The 20,979-nt window shown below is 33.9% G+C and overlaps 1 protein-coding gene across 4 annotated transcripts in view; it reads left to right on the forward strand.

Annotated features, from left to right (window-relative positions):
• Positions 1-20,979, forward strand: part of ATRNL1 (attractin like 1) — an 811,767-nt gene that overhangs the window by 103,105 nt on the left and 687,683 nt on the right. For all 4 annotated transcript variants that reach the window (XM_039465348.2, XM_074382946.1, XM_074382947.1 and 1 more), the window contains one exon: positions 8,215-8,398. In XM_039465348.2, the coding sequence (XP_039321282.1) occupies positions 8,215-8,398 (184 nt within the window). The remainder of the gene's footprint in view (positions 1-8,214; positions 8,399-20,979) is intronic.

Genomic DNA, 20,979 nt, shown 5'->3' on the forward strand with positions numbered 1-20,979 from the left:
TTTCTTTTAGTCTGATGACTTTTTGTTTCATTTTCATTTTTGAAAAAATGTTTGCTGAGTGTAGAATTCTATTTTTATACTTTTTAAAAAAATAGAATTATAGGTTGGCAATTCCTCCCCATATTCCCTATGTTTTACTAGCTTAAGAATGTGACTCCGCTGTCCTCTGACTTGTAATTGGTTTCTTATGAGAAGTCAGCTGTCATTCTTATTTTGTTCTTCTGCTTTTCTTTTCTTCTTCTTTTTTTTTAATCTTCATCACTTCATGAAGTTTTTGGTGTTTCTTTACATTTTTCACCCCCCCCCCCACCACACACACCTTGTGTGTATTTCATTGAGTTTCTTGGTTTTGTGGAATTAGAGATTTTGTTAAATTTGGGAAATTATTTCTTCAAATGTTATTTCTGTCCACCACATTACCATCATATCTCCAGCTCTTATCACCCTAGATTAGGCTGCTTGATATTGTTATACAGGTTTTTCAGTCTGTTTTGTTTATGTGCTTCATTTTGGACAGTTTCTATTTATATATAAGTTAACCGTTCTATAATCTCTGCCTTGTGCTAATTCTGTTAGATGTATTTTTCATGTGAGATGTTGTGTTTTTCATTTATAGGATTTCTATTTTAGCTTCTAAAAAATTTTCTATTATTCTTTATTATAATCATGTTTTCTTCAACATTATTAAGCATATCCAAGTATATTTGTAATAGTTTTTTAAAACATTCTGTTCTACAGCTTCTATCTTTTGTTTTATTTTTGGGTCTCTTTCTATTGAATGATTTCCTTCTTGTTATGAATTATATATTTTTTGACTTCTATACCTGTTAAATTTTTCATACATTTTGGACATGCATATTTTAAACTTGTTGGCTATTTGATTTTGTTGTATTCTTTTAAGGGCTGTTGGACTTTGTACTGACATGCAGTTACATTACTTTTTATGAGTTTGAACATTCTGGGAGTTTGTTCTTGTTAGATTGGCTCCAGAGCAACTTTTAGTTTATTACTCATTTATTTTGGTACTATAGCCCTTCTCAGGACTCTATGTAACACCTCCCATAGTATGAGGTCATTTTTCTATTGTTACTCTGAGAACAAGCTGTTACTAGCACTAGTAAACAACTTAAGAGTTGTTTTTTGGTCCTTTCCACAGCTGTAAGTAGTTTTTCCCTTTTGCACATGCAGATCATTAGTCAGCTAAAGACTTGTGGGACTTTTCTGCAGATTTCTTGAGTTTTCTCTGTGTGCAAGCTGGTTTGATTTCTTTAAACTCTAATCTCTGTTTTCTCAACTCAGTGAGATCACCACTCTATTTGTGATCTCACTGAGTTTCTGTTCACCTTACAAGCAATCAGGGTAATTCATTATGAAATACAGTATTTCACTTAAAATAGTATAAAAGTAAAAAATACTGTAAAAGTTAAAAGAAAAAATGACTCAGGTATACCAAGAGTTCTTTATTAGGCCATGGTGGAGTAATTTGGAAAGCATTTTCTGCCATTAACAACTCAAAAACCAGAAAAAAATATATGAAAAATTATTCACAGACATTAGATAACAAGCAGAAATAAAAAAATTATTCGTTTCTCTTTAAAGAAAGAAAAATATTTATTTCATGCTAAAAAGTTTATTTATTCTACTTTACTTCCCCCATCTTGTGTCATGACCAGAGCATTGCCTACAAGCAGTATGCTCTGGCAATCATAGATCTTACATTGTTTTTGTTCCTTTTAGAGTCATAGTCCTGTGTTGTCACAGGATCACAGTCGTATGCTGCTTGGTATCCAGTATCTGTAAAGGATTTTTAATTTATTTTGTTCTGGTTTTTTGAGTTGTTTGTGGTAGGAAATGCTTTCTAAATTACTCCATCAGAGCCTAATGAAGAACTCTTGGTATATTTGAATGATTTCTTTTTGACTTTTGCATTATTATCTTGAGTTAGTTCATGTATTCATGCATCTGATTTTACTACTGTATTTTCTCGTTAATGACCTAGTTTTGAACCAGTGATTTACTCTTTTATAAATTGAGAATGTGATAAAGCACACTACCAAATTTAAAACAAAAATTCATGTGTATGCAAATAACAGAATAATAAATACTTTTTCTGAAGTGATCTATATTTTGTTACCTTGAATGTTTATTGAGACCAAGTAGTTCCTTAGAGTATATACACATTTCCAAATGGAAAACATAAAAAGAATATAATGAGTCTGTGAATCAAATTAATCTTACTTTTCAGATTTGTTTCCTATATGGGAACACAATTGTTTCCTTAATTTTTCATCTGAAACTACTATGCCACTTATGAATTCCTTGCCTGAACTGCTAGCAATTGAACCTAGAAAAACATTGAGGTAGTATTTAAGAAAGCACATTTTGGTGTTAGACCTGTGTTTTGGCTCTTACATTTCTAAAAATTCCTTTCCTGAATTGCTAGTGATTGAACCTAGAGAAACACTGAGATGGTATTTAAGAATGCAAATTTTGGTGTTACATCCATATTTTGGCTCTTAAAATTCTAAAAGTTTTTAAAAATATATTTGTCAAGTAGTTAAGTGAAGTACTATATTTAATAATGAATTATGCTAATTACCAGTAAGGTGAACATTATATTTTTAAAATAAATTTATTATTTTGAGATAAATGTTGTTACAGGTATGTAATTGTAAGAAATAATAAGAGAGTGATTCTGTATACCCTTTACGTAGTTTTCTCTCATAGTAACATCTTGCACAAATGTGTAATATCACAAGTCTAGATACTGACATTGATATAATCCTGTGATCTTACTCACATTTTCCCAGTTTTATTTGTATTCATTTGTGTGTGTGTGTGTGTGTGTGTGTGTGCATATTTCATTCTGTGCAGTTTTATCACACATGTTGTTTCGTGTATCTGCCACCACAGTTAAGATACAGAGTAGTTCTTCACCCCAAAGATCCTACTCATTGCCTCTTTAAACCACACCTACCTCCTTTCGACCCTGGCTCCTCATAACCACCAGTTTATTCTCCATTTTTATAATTTTGTAATTCCAAGAATGTTTTATAAATGGAACATTTACATTTAAGGTAATTTTGATATGTTAGTGACTAAGTCTGCTATTTTATTTGTTTTCTGTTTGTTTCTTTTTCTTGTGCCTCTTTTTTTCTTGCTTCCTGTGGGTTATATGAATAAATTTTAGGTTTCCATTTTGATGCACTCATAGTGTTCTTGGTAGTAACTCTTTGTATCATTTTCTTAGTGGTTGCTCTGGATATTAAAATATACATATTTGACTAATCACAGTCTACTGGCATCAATAATTTACCACCTCAGGTGGTATGTGGAAAACTTGCTTTCATTTATGTCACTTTACCTTTACTTTTCTAACCTTTAAATATCATTATCTTGAGTATCAATGGTGTTATAATTTGTAACACCATCATATATGATTTATAAACATTCATGAGGATAATCTGTTGTCTGTACTCATATTTCTGCTCTATTTGTTGTTCTGACTGCTTTTCTGATGCTCCAAGCTTCCTTCCTTTATCTTTCTGTTTGAAGAAATTTCTCTAACCATTATTTCAGGAGAGACATGCTAATGACAAATTCTTTTAGTTTTTTGAAATTTAAGAAATTCTTTTTCTTCTAATTTCCTAAAGGATAGTTTCACTGGAGGTAGAAAAATACTTGACAGTACTTTTTCTCTCCAGCATTTGGAAACAGTTATGCCACTTCTTTTGGGCCTCCCTGGTTTCAGATAAGAAGTCCACTATTAGTCCACTATTATTAAAATTGTTGTTTCCTGAGATAATTTGTCATTTCACTCTGGCTGCTTTCAAGATATTTTTCTTTATCTTTAGTTTTTAGAAGTTTAATTATGATGTATCTTGGCATAGATTTCTTTGGGTTTAACCTATTTAAGATTTACTTAGTTTCTTTCTTTCTTTCTTTTTTTTTTTTTTTTTTTGAGATGGAGTCTTGCTCTGTAGCCTAGGCTGGAGTTCAGTGGCATGATTTTGGCTCACTGCAACCTCTGTCTCTTGCAGGGAGGGTCCCAGTTCAAGCAATTCTCCTGCCTCAGCCTCCCGAGTAGCTGGGATTACAGGCACATGCCACCATACCCAGCTAATTTTTGTATTTTTGGTAGAGATGGAATTTCACCATATTCACCAGGCTGGTCTTGAACTCCTGACCTGGTGATCCACCCTCCTTTGCTTCCCAAAGTGCTGGGATTGTAGGCATGACTCACTGTACCTAGCCTACTTAGTTTCTTGAATCTGTAGGTTTATGTCTTCACAAAATTTGGAAGTATTTGGCCATCATTTCTTTAAAAACTCTGTAAGCCCCATTTTTCTTTCCTCTACTTCTGGGATTATGGTGATACAAATGTTGAACAATTTGTTATTGTCCTAAGGGTCTCTGAGACTCTGTTCACTTTTTTCTCTCCAGTCTGTCTTCTCTGTTTTTTATATTGGGTAAATTTTATTTATTTATTTCTATTTTTAATTTTTAATTTTTATAATTTTAAAATTAAAAAAAATCAGGGGGGTGAATCTAAAAGCATGTTTGTTATGTAGGTATATTGCATGATGCTGAGGTTTGGGGTACGAATGATCCTGTAACCCAGGTACTGAGCATTGCACCCAATAGTTAGTTTTTCACCCCTTGCCCCAGTCCCTCTCTTGATACGTTTTACTGATCTGTCCTCAAGTTTAACAGTTCTTTCCTTTGTCATTTCTACTCTGATATTGAGCCTATCCAGTTAGTTTTTATTTGTTATTGTCATTTTTTTAAAAACTTTTTTTTTGCTGAGATATTTTTGTGTGTGTGTGTCTGTGTGTTTTTTTTTTTTTGTTTCAAGATAGTTTGTAATAGTAGCGAAGTTGCAGAGAAAAAGGAATGCTTATACACTGTTGGTAGGAGTGTAAATTAGTTCAACCATTGTGAAATACAGTGTGGTGATTTCTCAAAGACCTAAAGACAGAAATACCATTCAACTCAGCAATCCCATTACTAGGTACATACCCAAAGAAATATATTAATAAATTATTCTATTATAAAGACACATGCACACATATGTTCATTGCAGCACTATTCACAATAGCAAAGGATCAACCTAAATGCCCATCAGTGATAGACTGAATAAAGAAAATGTGGTACATATACACCATGGAATATTATGCAGCCACAAAAAAGAATGAGATAATGTCCTTTGCAGGGACATGATTGAAGCTGAAGGCCATTATCCTTCACAGATTAACACAGAAACAGACAACCAAATACCATATGTTCTTGCTTGTAACCGGGAGCTAAATGATGAGAACACATGGACACATAGAGGGAAACAACACACACTGGGGCCTGTTGGAGAGTGAATAATGGGAGGAGGAAGAGGATCAGAAAAAGTAACTAATGGGTACTAGGCTTAATACTTGGGTGATGAACTAATTGATACAACAAATTCCCATGACACGGATTTACCTGTGTAACAAACCTGTACTTGTACCACTGAACTTAAAAGTTAAAAATATTTGTAGTTACTTGGAATATTTTTATCATGGCTACTTTAAAAATCTTTTTAGATAAATTTAACATCTGATTCATCTCAGTGTTAGTATTACTTGATTGTCTTTTCTCATTCAAGTTGTGATTTTTCCTGTAGTTGGTATGACAAGCAATTTTTGATTGTAACTTGACATTTTGGGTTTTATAATGAGAGTCTCTAGTTTCTATTTTAAATATTTTATCTTAGCAGATAGTCATCTAGTTTGGGTTTTGCATTCAGGTCTTGTGGTGAGATCTCTCTTTCCAGTCTTAGGCCCTATAGGGAAGGGGAGTGCCTTCTCTGCATACTTACTGTAAGTAGTATTTGGTGGGTCCCTCTTGCTAGTGCTGCTAGGATCATCTGGTGTTGTCCATGGGACTCTTGTTCAATTTGGGTAAGGAATAAGCGTACCCAAGTAACCTTTTGTTGTAAGGATGAGGGTTGAGAAATGCTGGGCCTGAGTAACCTCCTTGTGCTGGGTGAGTGAGTGTCATGAGATATACATCCTCCAGTCCCTAGCCAGTCTGCCTTCCTCTTTGCACCCTTCAGAATTTTTCTTTGCTTGTCTCTTACACTATGTCTAAGGTCTGTAGAGAGGAGCAGGGAAAAAATTAGTCTACCCTATCTTGTTTCACATATTAACTTTTGAACCTTTGATGTGTTATTCAATTTTTCTAGCTTTGAATTTCCTAAGTTGTAAAGAAGGGATAGAAATAATATACTCCTACAAAGGTTATTATTAAATGAAATAATGAGATAGTTCCCGAGAACTATGCTGTGTTAAAGAATGATGCTGCTGTTGATTGCAAGGTTGTTTATCTCAACATTGTTTTTAAGGGCAAATTGAAACCCAAATGAGTAACAATGGAGAGTTATTTAAATGAATTATATATTATCAACACAATGGAATTTAGCTGTTAAAAAACTAAAAAACTAATAAATGGGACATAGAATGATGCCTCAAATGTTTTGTTAAGTAAAACAATACTTGAAACAGTATTTTTTAGTGGTATATATACACACATACACACACACACACACACACACATACATATGTATAAACAAATCTATGTACATCATGTACATGCATTTTATATATGTCTACAAAAATATTCAGAACTGTAGTTTGAAAATAGTCTGATACATAACAAATTGTGAAAAGTACCTCTAGGTAGTGGTCTGGGGAAAAGGGTAGCTTTTACATTTTATACTTCTTGATTCAACATTTTTTGATAAGTATCAATTATCTATCTTTATTAAAAGGAAAATGAATAAAAATATGAAAATATTTTAGTTCAAATGTATAGATATACTTAAATAAGTGGTTAGGGAATATTAAATTATTTCTGATAACTTGTTTTTTACTTCATATTTTGGAAATTACCTTCAAAATGTAATGCCCATTAATTACATGTGAGTATTGCAAAGTTTCTTAACATAAATGAAGTACTATTGGCTTTGATGACTCTGTTTTGATATTTCTGTTTTTTATGATTATTGTAGAATTGTATTCTGTACTACCTTAGAATTTTGTAAATGCAAAGAGTTTTTAAGCATTATCATTTTTTATTAGTTGATTTGGGTATTTTCAATGAGCTAACTAGTATGCCACATTTTCGGTGGCTGGTTAGAGGAAGGATGAAGATGTGATCTATCTGCATATTTAAAAGTGAATGACAGATTTTTATATAGCTGCTTTTTATAACAAATTTTCTAAGGCCAAGAAATTGTGTGTTTTTCATATGCATTTCTTAAAAGCATCCCTTGCGTATGATTGGTGTTTTTATTAGTCAAACTGCATTGGGATATGACTCTCTTGAAGATACAGCAAGCAGAATAGGATTTTAAAATAGGAAATTAGTTACAAAAATGTTAGACGGACTAGAAACACCAAAAGGAAGGTATCACCCAGAAATCCAGAAGTGGGTACATACCTAGGCTGGAGCCTATGATCACATTTGCCACTGAGCAACTAAACATACCACTTTTGATACTGAGCAGGGAATACCTATTAAGCCAGCACCGCCATTACCTACCACAGTCTTCCTGTTCCTGCTGCTAGAGGCAAAAACAGAATATTTCCTTTTGTCCTTTAATCTTATACTAGTACTCCCACTGGTGGAACCTAATAGTGATACAATTGTCAAGAGAGTCTTGGATATTTTATTGTTTTGGTTTTCATCCTCTGCAATATAAAGGACTTTATAAAAAGGAAAGTTGGGCTTATAACCAACAAATAAAGGACCAGCACAGTACTAAAAATGTGTTCAAGTAATCTTAGATTATTAAGGGTGGAATCATAACATTTTATCTTTTCAATATCAATGACTAACTCTGTCACATAGTAGACTCTCATAAAATATTTGTAAATTTTTTTAGAGTTATTTATGTAATATAAGAATAAAGTTTTCCTTTTTCTCTTGCAAACACAAAAAATGTTCTTTTTAGTATTTCAGAGTTTAATTTCATCTAGGGAAAGACCAGTGTTACTCAACTTCAAACCCAGCATTTAACCTGACACATATTTAATAAGTGTTTCTTGATTAAATTAATATTAGATGATGTTTATTCATAAAAATATGTCATTAGAATTAACTTCTTGGTATATTTGGTGATATATTGGTTATATTTAAAAACATACTTAAAGTTTATATTTTATTTTCTTTCTGTTACAGCATCAAACACTTGGCTTGTTCCAGAAACTAAAGGAGCTATTGTACAAGGTGGATATGGCCATACCAGTGTGTATGATGAAATAACAAAGTCCATTTATGTTCATGGAGGGTATAAAGCATTGCCAGGCAACAAATATGGATTGGTTGATGATCTTTATAAATATGAAGTTAACACTAAGACTTGGTGAGTACAAAAAAATAACACATTTTCTATGTTGCCTTCATTATTGTAAATGATTGACTTTAAAATGGTTTCTGACATAGAAATACTTTATGTGCATTAATTGCAAGTGCTGATATCGTCTTCATTTCAGATGAGTAATTTTGTTTACCAGTATGACTTTGATATCATCTGTCCAAGGTTTGTTCTTCTTTGCACTCACATTTTATTGTCATGTGTAAATTTTAAAAAGCATTTTTTAGTTTCATCATCTAACTTCCTGTGAACTACAGAGCTTGTGGCACTTAGGTAAATTTTCCTTTTGTTGTTATAAACAATGCTACATTGCACTCCTTGTACTGGTCTTTTCATGTACATATTTAAGAATTTCTCTAGGATGCATACTTAAAAGTGAGATTGTTGTATCTGAGAGTTTTTATATCCTCAACTTTATTACATGTTGCTGAACTGTTTTTCAAGTCACTTTGGTAATGTATACTTCCACCAACAGAGTATGCGTTCCTGATTCTTCATGTTCTCGTCAACACTTGAAAATTGTGAGAATTTTTACTTTTGCCAAGGTGATGGGTGTGAATGGTATTTTAATGTGCATTTTCCTGTTTACTATTGTAAATGTCTTTTTATGTGTTCATTTGCTATTATTTCCTGCTTAGTGAATTGCCTATTAAAATCCATAATGTTCTCTTTATATTTGAAATACTATTAAATTTTTCATTTATTGATTTTTTGGGTGTAGAAAAAGTTTTAAAATAAAATTTTTGTTGTACTAATGTTTTTGTACAAAAAATGTTTTGTACAACATTTTTGTTGTATTAATTTTTCTTTGTTAAATCTGGAAAATGACTTTTGTTTTTCTTTTAAGACAGTATACATTCTTTTAAACTTCTAGCATGAAGTTACTTTATGTAATCAAAGGAAATACACATGATTTGATTTCCACCAAATTGTGATTTGTTCTACCCCTTCACTGTCACACATATATACTAATTTCTACTTTTTTAAAAGATAGAATTATAACACGTTTTTTCTTTTGATAATTTTGTTAATTCTTTTCTTTAGTCTAATCAAATGCAGTTTTATTTATATTTTAATAAATATTCATTTTATTTTGTATAACTCATACATTGTATCTTATTTCCTTAAATTTAATATTTAAAAATTTTTCTCTCACATTTTGCTATGTTAACAAGTGGAATTGTGGTATAGTGATTAAGGTACTATCAGTCTGTTTCACATTTTAAACATATGTTTAATTAAATTTATTTATTTATTTATTTGAGAGAGAGTTTCACTCTTATTGCCCAGGCTGGAGTGCAGTGGTACAATCTTGGCTCACTGCAACCTCCACTTCCTGGGTTCAAGTGATTCTCCTGCCTCAGCCTCCTGAGTATCTGGGATTACAGGCACACACCACCACGCCTGTCTAATTTTGTATTTTTAGTACAGATAGGGTTTCAACATGTTGGTCAGGCTGGTCTTGAACTCCTGAACTCAGGTGATCCACCTGCCTTGGCCTCCCAAAATGCTGGGATTATAGGTGTGAGCCACCTGTATATATGTGGCTGAGTAGCTGAGATTACAGGCATGCACCACCACACCCGACTACTTTTGTATTTTTAATACAGATGTGGTTTCACCATGTTGGTCAGCCTGGTCTTGAACTCCTAACCTCAGGTGATCCACCTGCCTGATTATAGGTGTGAGCAATGCTGGGATTATAGGTGTGAGCCACCATGCCTGGCCCTAAATATATATTTCAAATACCGTATCATACCGAAAGGGAAAAATAATTTCTGTGTTAGGGAAGCAGTATAGTTTACAGTAATAATAATGGGTATAGCAATATTCAGGTAAGAAAATCTTAATAAAAATGAATGGATAAGAGAGCAGAATTGGATATTATTTGTGTAAAGTCAAAATGAGAGATTTAGTTGTTGCTCACAACTTGAATGAAATTTTCGCAAATTTTACATGCTTTTCTACCTGAAAAATTTATATAGTGAAAGTTTTGCCTAGATGAATGTAATGATCAGTCCTGGCAATTTTAGTATGTGCACAAATGGCATTGGATAATTATATTGTAAAACAATTTACTAAAATAGTTTGTAAATTATTTTAAATACCTCATTACAAATATGTTTTAGATGTATGATGCTTTAATATTTTAATGGGTCTTAAATTTCTTAAACACACAAAGTTACTAGTCAGCACTAATTTTTCATTATCCTTTAGGTTTGTAGTATTCTTAAAGTTTTGATGCTCTTTTTTAGCTTACTTGTCAAGTTGCTATTATATATGAATTATATCAGTGGTCTCCAACCTTTTTGGCACCAGGGACTAGTTTTGTGGAGACAACTTTCTATAGACTCAGTGAGGGGAGATGGTTTTGGAATGATTCAAGTGCATTAGATTTATTGTGCGCCCTATTTCTATTATGATTACGGTGTAATATCTAATGAAATAATTATACAACTCACCATAATGTAGAATAAATGGGAACCTTGGGCTTGTTTTCCTGCAACTAGCTGGTCCCATTCTGGGGGTGATGGGAGACAGTGACACCTGAAGTGTGTTGCTTATGTTCAGTCTACTCCATTATCTCTTTTCATTTGCTGTCACTACAGAAAACTGTGCTTCACAAAGACAGGATGTTGGAAATAGAAGCAGACTTTTTGGTACTTTTGTGGCAATCTCAGGATATTCTGTCTTGACTTTAATCCACAATGTATATAGCGATTTGAAGTTGTCCCAAACATACTTTTAAGGCTACTATCATTCGAGATCTCATACAATTGATCCTCTTCTAGCATGGGCAAAGTTGATTCGCCTGGCTTATTCACAAACGGGTCGTGGATCCATTCCTTCCTAGTTTGGGAGTCTTTTGTAGTCGGGAAGTAATGCTGCAATTCTTTTTAAATCTGTGACAGGTGTTCATGCACCAGCTGAGAGAAAGAAGGCACTAGCTCAGTCTCTTTCAAAATCTCTTGTAATGTTTGAAACATGTCAGAAATCCCAGTGTTTACTTGTCACCCACGTAATTCCATTTTGGCTTTGAATGCAGCCTCTTTACTTACCAACTGGAACGCTGTTGTTGTTCTCTCCTCAAGTGACAAAATGAGTTTCTTGAGCAGATTGAATATGTCACACAAGGAAGCAAGTTTGGTGACCTATTCTGTGTCACTGAAATGTTCTGCCAGTGGTGGCTGTTTTTCTAACAGAAATCTCTGCAGTAGCCCTCATAAGTCAAAAACTCAGTGACCTACCTTTAAAAAGCCATCTCACTTCTGTGTACAAGAGAAGACGTGTGTGCTCTACACCCATCTCCTCACAGAGCGGTGTGAACAGATGTGAGGTAGGGCATGTAATTTAATATGGTTGATAATTTTCATCACATCTTGGGAAACATTGTTAAGTTCAGGTGACATTTTTCGCCTAGCCAGCATTTCTCTATTGATGACACAGTGAGTAGAGTCACATTCAGAAGCAACCTCTTTGACCCAAGCAGTGAAACCAGAAAGCTGTCTAGTCACAGAAGCCACTCCATTCGTGCATATATTGACACAAAAATGACCAATTCAGTTTTCCTGATATGTAATCATCCAGAGATTTGAATACTTCTGCAGCTGTTGTGTTGGTTGTCAACAGAAGTACACATAATAGTCCGGGTGTGGTGGCTCACGCCTGTGATCCTAGCACTTTGGGAGGCTGAGGCAGGTGGATTGCTTGAGCTTAGGGGTTTGAGACCAGCCTGGCCAACATGATGAAACCCCATCTCTACTAAAAATACAAAAGTTAGTAAGGCATAATGGCACATGCCTGTAGTCCCAGCTACTTTAGGGACTGAGGTGAAAGGATCACTTGAACCTGGGAGGTGGAGGCTGTGGTGAGCCAAGTGGACAGTGGTCATGCCACTATCCTCCAGCCTGGGTAACAGAGTGAGTTCCTATCTCAAAAAGAGAGAGAGAAAGCGAAAAAACATGCACATAGCATATCCTCATGCATATCCTCTGAAAAATATACTGCACAAAAACAATCATTGTTGCCTTATTGTCAACATGGATTGACTTATCAACCTGCATTGCTTACCAAGGTGACTCATTAATTATCTCTAACAATTGTGCCTCAGTATCCTCTGCTATTTCATTAGTTCATCTAGTTATGCTACTAGCTGAAAGAGGACCATGTGTCACCTTTTGAACTGCAGCCTTTCCTAGAAGACTGCAAATGTCTTTAGCAGCAGGCAGGATCAACTCTTCATCAATAGTAAAGGGCTTCTGTCGCTTTAACAATGTGGTTAGCTACTAAGAAGGATGCTCTCAGTACAGACACATTTGATGAAGTGATGGCTATCAATAATTGGTTCAGTTCTTTGTGTTCACTTTTTGTGTTCAACTCCGGAGGCTTGTTTTTTAATGCAGGGTGCTCGGTCTCCTTATGGTGAAGCAGTTTTGAGGGTTTCATGGCTTCATTGGATGGCTGGTTGCCACATATTATACAAAGTGGACTTGGAGAATGTGTATCACCTGTTGTAATGAACTCATAATTTTAGTAGGACTCTCAGTATTTTCTTTTAAATGTAGCTTTCTTTTTGTTGGCAGTCTAAGAGTCTTCTGCTGCCTCTTCATTTCCCCTCTTTCAAAGAAGCTCTCCAGTGATGTTTGCTTTTTACTCAGTTTGGCTGGGATTAGTTTGTGGACTTAACTAAAGTGTGACTGAGACAAGTGCACGATGTGAGAAAGAGGAGCGGAGAGAAATGGTAAATAAAATAAAGGGGGAGGCAGGGCACGCACAAATGAAAATGTGTCAGATTCTGCCTTCAAGCATGCTACCAGATGCAACTGTACAACAGAAGTACATCAACTCACTTGCTACTCTAAAGCCTGCTACTAGATGCAGCTTAATTGCTACTTGCCACTCACTCTCTGATAGGGTTTTGATATGACACTGCAAGCAAGTGATTTATTATAGTCCCAGTGCAGTCACACCTTTCTGCTAACATTAATCTGTATTTGAAGCCACCCCAGCCCTAACATCACCACCTCAGCTCCACCTCTAATCATCAAGCATTAGATTCTCATAGGGGCATGCAACCTACATCCCTCACATGTGCAGTTTACAATAGGGTTTGCACTTCAATGATAATCTAATGTCTCCGCTGATCTGACAGGAGGCAGAGCTCAAGCAGTAATGTGAGTGACGGGGGATGGCTGTAAAGACAGATGAAGCTGTGTTCGCTTGCCTGCTACTCACCTCCTGCTCTACAGCCTGGTTCCTAACAGGGTGTTGAGAACCCCTGGATTATATTGTATGTGATGTCACCATTATATGTCCATTATGTATCACCATTATATATCTACTGTATAGACTGTTATTTACTTTTTACCACCTCAGAACTGGTTTCAGTTTTTAGTAGATATGGTTACGTAGATAGGGCACTTTGTTCAGATACTAGGAAATGTGTTTTGAAGATTTATTCTTTTTCAGTGGTGAAATGAATTCTTTTGGACTTTTACTTCCCCTGAGAAAAATTAACAATTTTATTTGCTTAAAGCATGAAAGAACTATCAAAACCATGAGAATTTGTCAAAGATTTGGGAGAGATAAAATGTCAAGGGATACGAGACCGGCATTTTGTACAATTTTAACCTTGAGACAGTTAGAAATCCTGGAAACTCCCTGCAACACCGAGCGGTCCTTTTGTCAGTCATTACAGAGGAATAAAATTATGTTTCCAGATGTGCCAAGGTAGAGGAGTCTTGGTACATACTTAAGGATTTAGTCTAGCCCCTGATGTTCTAAGCCCTACTCGTGCTAATTAGCCCACTTTTGAATCATCACAGTCTTTTATTAGATTATGTGAAATTCTCATAATGTAGTTAGATGGCAAAATGAAAAGTGAATAGTTAATTGAGGGAGATAATATCATACAGAGCCTTAAAGTATTTCTTCTATATATTATATACAATATCTGGGACAAACTAAAAAAAAGACTTAAAATAAGGTAAGATATGAAAAAACAACATCCAGAAACATATGTATAGGATAATGGAGTTTTTTAGGCATGAACTTTAAAATAATTACTATATGTTTAAGGAATTAAAGTTTAAGGTAGATAATATTAGCAGAGGACTGGATACTTATACTAATGAATCAAATGAAAATTCTAGGACTAAAAAATACATTGAGTAAATTAAGAATTTCTTGGATGGAATTAACAGCATATTAGACACAGCTGAAGGGATAAATAATAAAATGGAATAGAGATCAGAAGGAAATATCCAGACTGAAGCAAAGAAAGACAAAATGATAACTAAAAGAGAGAAAAAAATACAAGGAGGATGTGGAAACTGTCTAAACCACATGTGTAACTGGAATCCTAAAAAGAGAGGAGTGAAGACTAAGGTAGGACATTATTTGAAGTGATAATGAATAAGAAATTTTCAAAAGTAACAAAGACATTAAGCCACAGATTAAAGAAGTTCTATGAGCACCAAGGGGCATAAGTACAAAGAAACTCAGCAATTTTGTAGTAAAACTGCTGAAAACCAAAACATGAAAAGAAAAATTTCAAAACACATAGAGGAAAAAGGGCATATTCCCTTTAAAGGAGCATCATGAATATTTGACAACTGATTTTGTATACATATTTTATTGCACTTTAAGTTCTGGGGTACATGTGCAGAACATGCAGGATTGTTGCATAGTACACCTATAACTGGCATTTCTCCCCATGTTATCCCTCCCCAACTTCCCTACCCCCTGCTGTCCCTCCCCTATTACCCCCAACAGACCCCAGTGTGTGATGCTCCCCTCCCTGTGTCCATGTGTTCTCACTGTTCAACACCTGCCTATGAGTGAGAACATGTGGTGTTTGATTTTCTGCTCTTGTGTCAGTTTGCTGAGAATGATGGTTTCCAGGTTCATCCATGTCCCTACAAAGGACACAAACTCATCTTTTTTATGGCTGCATAGTATTCCATAGTGTATTTTAACTGAGGAAATGGAATCCGGAATACATGTTTTCAAAATTTAAAATATATATCACCATTCTCAGCAAAGTGACACAAGAACAGAAAACCAAACACTGCATGTTATCACTCATAGATGGGTGTTGAACAGTTAGAACACGTGGACACAGGGAGGGGAGCATTACACACTGCGGTCAGTAGAGAGGGGGTGAGGGGAGGGACAGCAGAGATGGATAGGGATAATGAGGGGAGAAATACCAGATATTGGTGATGGGGGGATGAAGGCAGCACCCTTGCCGTTTCTGTACCTATGCAACAATCCTGCATGATCTGCACATGTACCCCAGAACCTAAAGTACAATAAAAATAAAAAACAAAAAAGAAAAAAAGAAAAATTTCCTACCAAAAAAAGCATAGATCATCCGTCTTAAAGATAATAATCATCCATCTAAAATTTGACATAATATAATATTCTTTAAAATGTAAGCAAAATAAGAGCATTTTTAAGGAAAATGATAACTAAAAGAATTTGACAATAGTAGGCCTTCAATAAAGGAAATACTAATTACAATAAGTGCTATTGAAGTAGAAGAAAAATGATCCCAGATACTCGTTGGAATGTAATGAAATTACAGAGATGATTCTAAATGACTATCATATAAAGCTATAGTAATCACAGTGGCTTGCATATACACAAACTTTAAATGCATGGCCTTAATAGCGTGTAAGTTAGGAAAAGGGGTAAATCTGTGTTAAAATGTATGAAAGTTGGCCAGACATAGTGGCTCATGCCTGTAATGCTATCACTTTGGAAGTCTGAGGCCGGCAGATCACTTGAGGACAGAGATTCATACCAGCCTGGCCAACATGCAGAAAATCCATCTCTACTAAAAGTATAAATAATTAGGCATGGTGGCATGCACCACTAGTCCCAGCTACTTGGGAGGCTGAGGCATGAGAATTGCTTGAACCTGGGAGACAGAGGTTGCAGTGAGCTGAGATTGCATCACTGCACTCCAGCCTGAGCAACAGAGACTCTTGTCTCAAAAAAAAAAAGAAAAAAAAAGAAATGCACTGAAGTTTTTGAAATGGGAATTGATGAAAATTAATTAATATTACACATTGATAATTAAAGATTTGTATTGTAATAAGTTGATAACAAATTATAGAACACTGTATATCAAATAGTAAAGAGGAAGACTGAGTATAATAAATGAGTTTGGAGGAAAGTTAAGAAAAGAAGGGAAAAAGACAAAGAACAGGTGTGACATATAGAAAGGAAATAGTATGTAGTTAACTCCAAGTTGATGTATTTAACTTCAAATACATCAATGCTTACACTAAATGTAAGGATGTAAATATTCCAATTATACAAAATGTGAGAGAGTAAATATTCCAGTTAAAAGCCAAGAATTTTTGGATTGATATAAAAACAAAACTTAGCCATCTTCTGCTTAGAAAAGATAAATCTTAAGTAAAAATATTTAGAAAAGTTGAAAGTAAAGGAAGATGTAACAGTTCTTGATTTATATATAATTTATAACACAGTGTTGAAATAATGTAAAATTGACCAAACCAAAGAGGACAAAACATAGTTAGATTTTTTTAAACCCAGTTTTCTTGGTAACTGGTAGTACCAGGAGACCAAAAAACAGCAAGGATATAGAACATTTGATTAGCACAATGAATAATTTGGTCATATTTGATATTTAAGAATATAGTACCTTATAATTGAGGCATATACATTGTTTCCAAGAACAAAGGAACTTTACCAGAATTTATTATATTCTAGATTTTAATGCAAATCTTAACAAATTTAAAAGGATTGAAATAATACAAATTAATTGACCACAGTGTAATAAACACAAAGGTAACTTTTTGGTGATTATGTAAAAATAATAAGAAAAATCCTAATATAATATTTGTACTGAAAATTTTTATACTTAAAATTGGAAAATATTTTTTACTGAATGATGACCCATCAAAATGCATGTGATGCAGCTAGGGAGGAACTCTTATAGCTCTAAATGCATTTATTTAAATGATTTTCTAAAAGGTTGAAAATCAATAGTCTAAGAATTCCTGTGAGGTTAGAAAAAGAACAGCAGACTAATCCCAAAGAAAGGAAAATACCAAAGAAAGAAAATAAAGATATGATAAAGGAAAGAAACATGAGATAAGAGCATGAATTAATGAAATAGGACACATAGGATAGAAATTTTCCAAAAAGCCACCAAAATGCAACAAAGTTGCTTGTTTGTAAAAAGTAATAAAATAGATAAATCCCCACCCAGACTTAGAAACAAAGATTATACTCAAATAATCCATGCCAAGAATGAAAAGGGATATAATTACAGATTATATACAGATCATATAATTACAGATCATATAGAGTTAGTAACAGCATATGATAAGCAACTCTATGACAGTAAATTTGAAAAAGTAGATGAATAATGACAAATTTCTAGAAAAACAAAACTTACCAGGATTGACACATGAACATTGAAAGAATCTTATATCAAATGACTAGAATTTTTAACTGAAACCCTCTTGCCTCAAAGTACAGAAGCATACATACAAATAAAACCAAAACCAAACCAAAACAAAACAAAGTCTCCAGGCACTGATGACCTTACTGGTGAATTTTCCCAAATATTTAAGAAATAAATAACATCAATTTTTCACAACCTTTCTGGAAACAGAAATGATTACGTTGAGATTGATGAGGGCAGCATAACATTGATTTAAAAATATGGAAAGGATGTTGCAGGTAAGGAAAATTTTAGTATTATCTTTTCCATGAAGATGATTTCAGCAATTTAGAAAGACAATAATCAATTATTTGCATTCAAAGAATATAAGCTTAGTTAAAAATTATAAAATCCAAATAATTAAGAAAATAGAGAAGTAATGACCTATAATCTTCTTGAAAGATGCAGAAAAAAACTATAGATAAAATTTAACATGTATTTATGATAAAATTTCTGGTGAAGTAGGAATAGAAGCAAATCATTTATGTGGTAAAATGTACAAAGATACATGAAAACATTACTGCAAATGCTATGGTGAATTGTAGAAAGCTTTCCCTCTAAGATCAGGAATTAGACAAGGGTGTTCAATATCACCACTTTAATTCAACGTTGTATTGGAATTTCCAGCCAGTGTAATAAGGTAGTTAAAGTAATATAACATAATACATATGTATATCGATAATCAGTTGTTGCAGATAACATCAATATAAAAAAATCCAGTGTAATTTTGTATACCAGATATAGTTGAAATCTGATAATTTAAAAGTAATATAATTTATGTTACTGTCAGAACATTAATAACCTAAGAAATAAATCTGCAAGATCTTTACACAGAAAACTATAAAATCTTATTGTGAAAAATTAAAAAAAATTAAATATATCTCAGACTAAATTATGACAATTGTTTGAAAAACTCAATATTATGCAGATATCTGTTCTGCCCAAATTGATTTGTAGATTTAATATGATCCCAAACAAAAATTTGGCAGGTGTTTTTCTTTTGGAAAGTGACATGGTGATTCTAAAATTTATACAAAAATGTAAAGGGCCATTTTTGTACAAATTTTAGAGTTGCCATGTCACTTTCCAAAAGAAAAATTTTAGAAGAACAAAGCTGGAGGACTTTTCTATGCAAATTTTAGAACAATGAAGTTGGAGGACTTCTCTATCAGATCTCATCAATTATGAAGGTACAATAATTAAGTGTTGGTGGGAGTGTAAATTAGTTCAACCATTGTGGAAGACAGTGTGGTGATTCCTCAAGAACTAGAAATGGAAATTCTATTTGAGCCAGCAATCCCGTTACTGGGTATATATCCAAAGGATTATAAATCATTCTATTATAAGGACACATACACATGAATGTTCATTGCAGCACTGTTTACAATAGCAAAGACTTGGAACCAACCCAAATGCCCATCGATGATAGACTGGACAGGGAAAATGTGGCACATATACACCAGGGAATAATATGCAGCATTAAAAAATGATGAGTTCTTGTCCTTTATAGGGACATGGATGAACCTGGAAACCATCATTCTCAGCAAACTGACACAAGAACAGAAAATCAAACACCGCATGTTCTCACTCATAGGTGGGTGTTGAACAATGAGAACACAGGGACACAGGGAGGGGAGCATCACACACTAGGGTCTGTGGTGGGGGGAACTAGGGGAGGGACAGCAGGGGGTGGGGAGTTGGGGAGGGATAACATGAGGAGAAACGCCAGATATAGGTGATGGGGAGGAAGGCAGCAAACCACATTGCCATGTATGTACCTATGCAACAATCTTGCATGTTCTTGACATGTATCCCAAAACCTAAAATGCAATAAAATATATATTTTTTAAAAATTAAAAAAATAATTAAGTATTGTTGCAAAGATAGAGAAATACACTAATGCAACAAATAGGAATTCCACATGCAGACCTGTACATTAATGGACACTTAATCTATGACAAAATTGGAATTACAGAGCAGTTTTAAAAATAAATCGTTCTGGGCCAATTAGATGTACAATTGGAAAAAATGAATATTGAGCCCTACCTCACATCATCATAAACAAAGATCTGTTTCAGATCAACTTTAGATCTAAATGTGGAGGTAAAATAATGAATATTTTAGAAGATAACAGAGGAAAATATCTTCATATTCATGAGTAAAAGATTTTGTAAATAGAATTTCAGTAGTATTAATAAAACAAAAATGATAGACTGAACTATATTTATATGTCTAAAAAGCTCATGGACTGGAAGAATCAATATTCTAAAAATGGCCATATTGGCCAAAGCAATTTATGGAGTCAGTGGTATTCCTATCAACCTACCAATGTCATTCTTCACAGAATTAGAAAAAAAAACTATCCTAAAATTCATGTATAACCAAAAAGGAGCCCAAATAACTACAGCAATCCTAGGCAAAATTAACAAAGCAGGAGGCCTCACACGACCTGACTTCAAGCTGTACTGTAAAGCTACAGTAACCAAAACAACATGGTACTGTTAGAAAAATAGACATGTAAACCAATAGAACTGAATAGAAAACTTGAACATAAAGCCACACACTTACAACCATCTGATCTTTGTCAAGGCTGAAAAAAGAAGCAATGAGGAAAGGACTTCCTATTCAATAAATGATGCTGGATAACTGGCTAGCCATATGCCAAATATTGAAGCTGGACCCCGGACCTTTCAACATGTACAAAATCAACTCAAAATGGATCAAAGATTGAAATGTAAGAACTCAAACTATATAAATCCTAGAAAACAATCAAGCAAATAACTCTTCTTGACATTAGCCTTGATAAATAATTTTTGGCTAAGTTGCCAAAAGCAATTGCAACAAAAACAAAAATCGACAAGTAGGACATAAACTGAAGGGCTCTGCACAGCAAAAGAAACTATTAGCAGAGTAAAAAACCTACAGAATGAGAGAAGATATTCTTAAACTGTGCATCTGACAGAAGCCTATTATCCAGAATCTATAGAGAACTTAAGTCCACAGGCAAAAAACAAATAACCCCATTAAAAAATGGGCAAAGGACATGAACAGACAATTCTCAAAAGAAGACATACAAGTGGCCAGC

This window comes from Saimiri boliviensis, chromosome 12, assembly GCF_048565385.1.
Source record: "Saimiri boliviensis isolate mSaiBol1 chromosome 12, mSaiBol1.pri, whole genome shotgun sequence".
NCBI lineage: Eukaryota > Metazoa > Chordata > Mammalia > Primates > Cebidae > Saimiri > Saimiri boliviensis.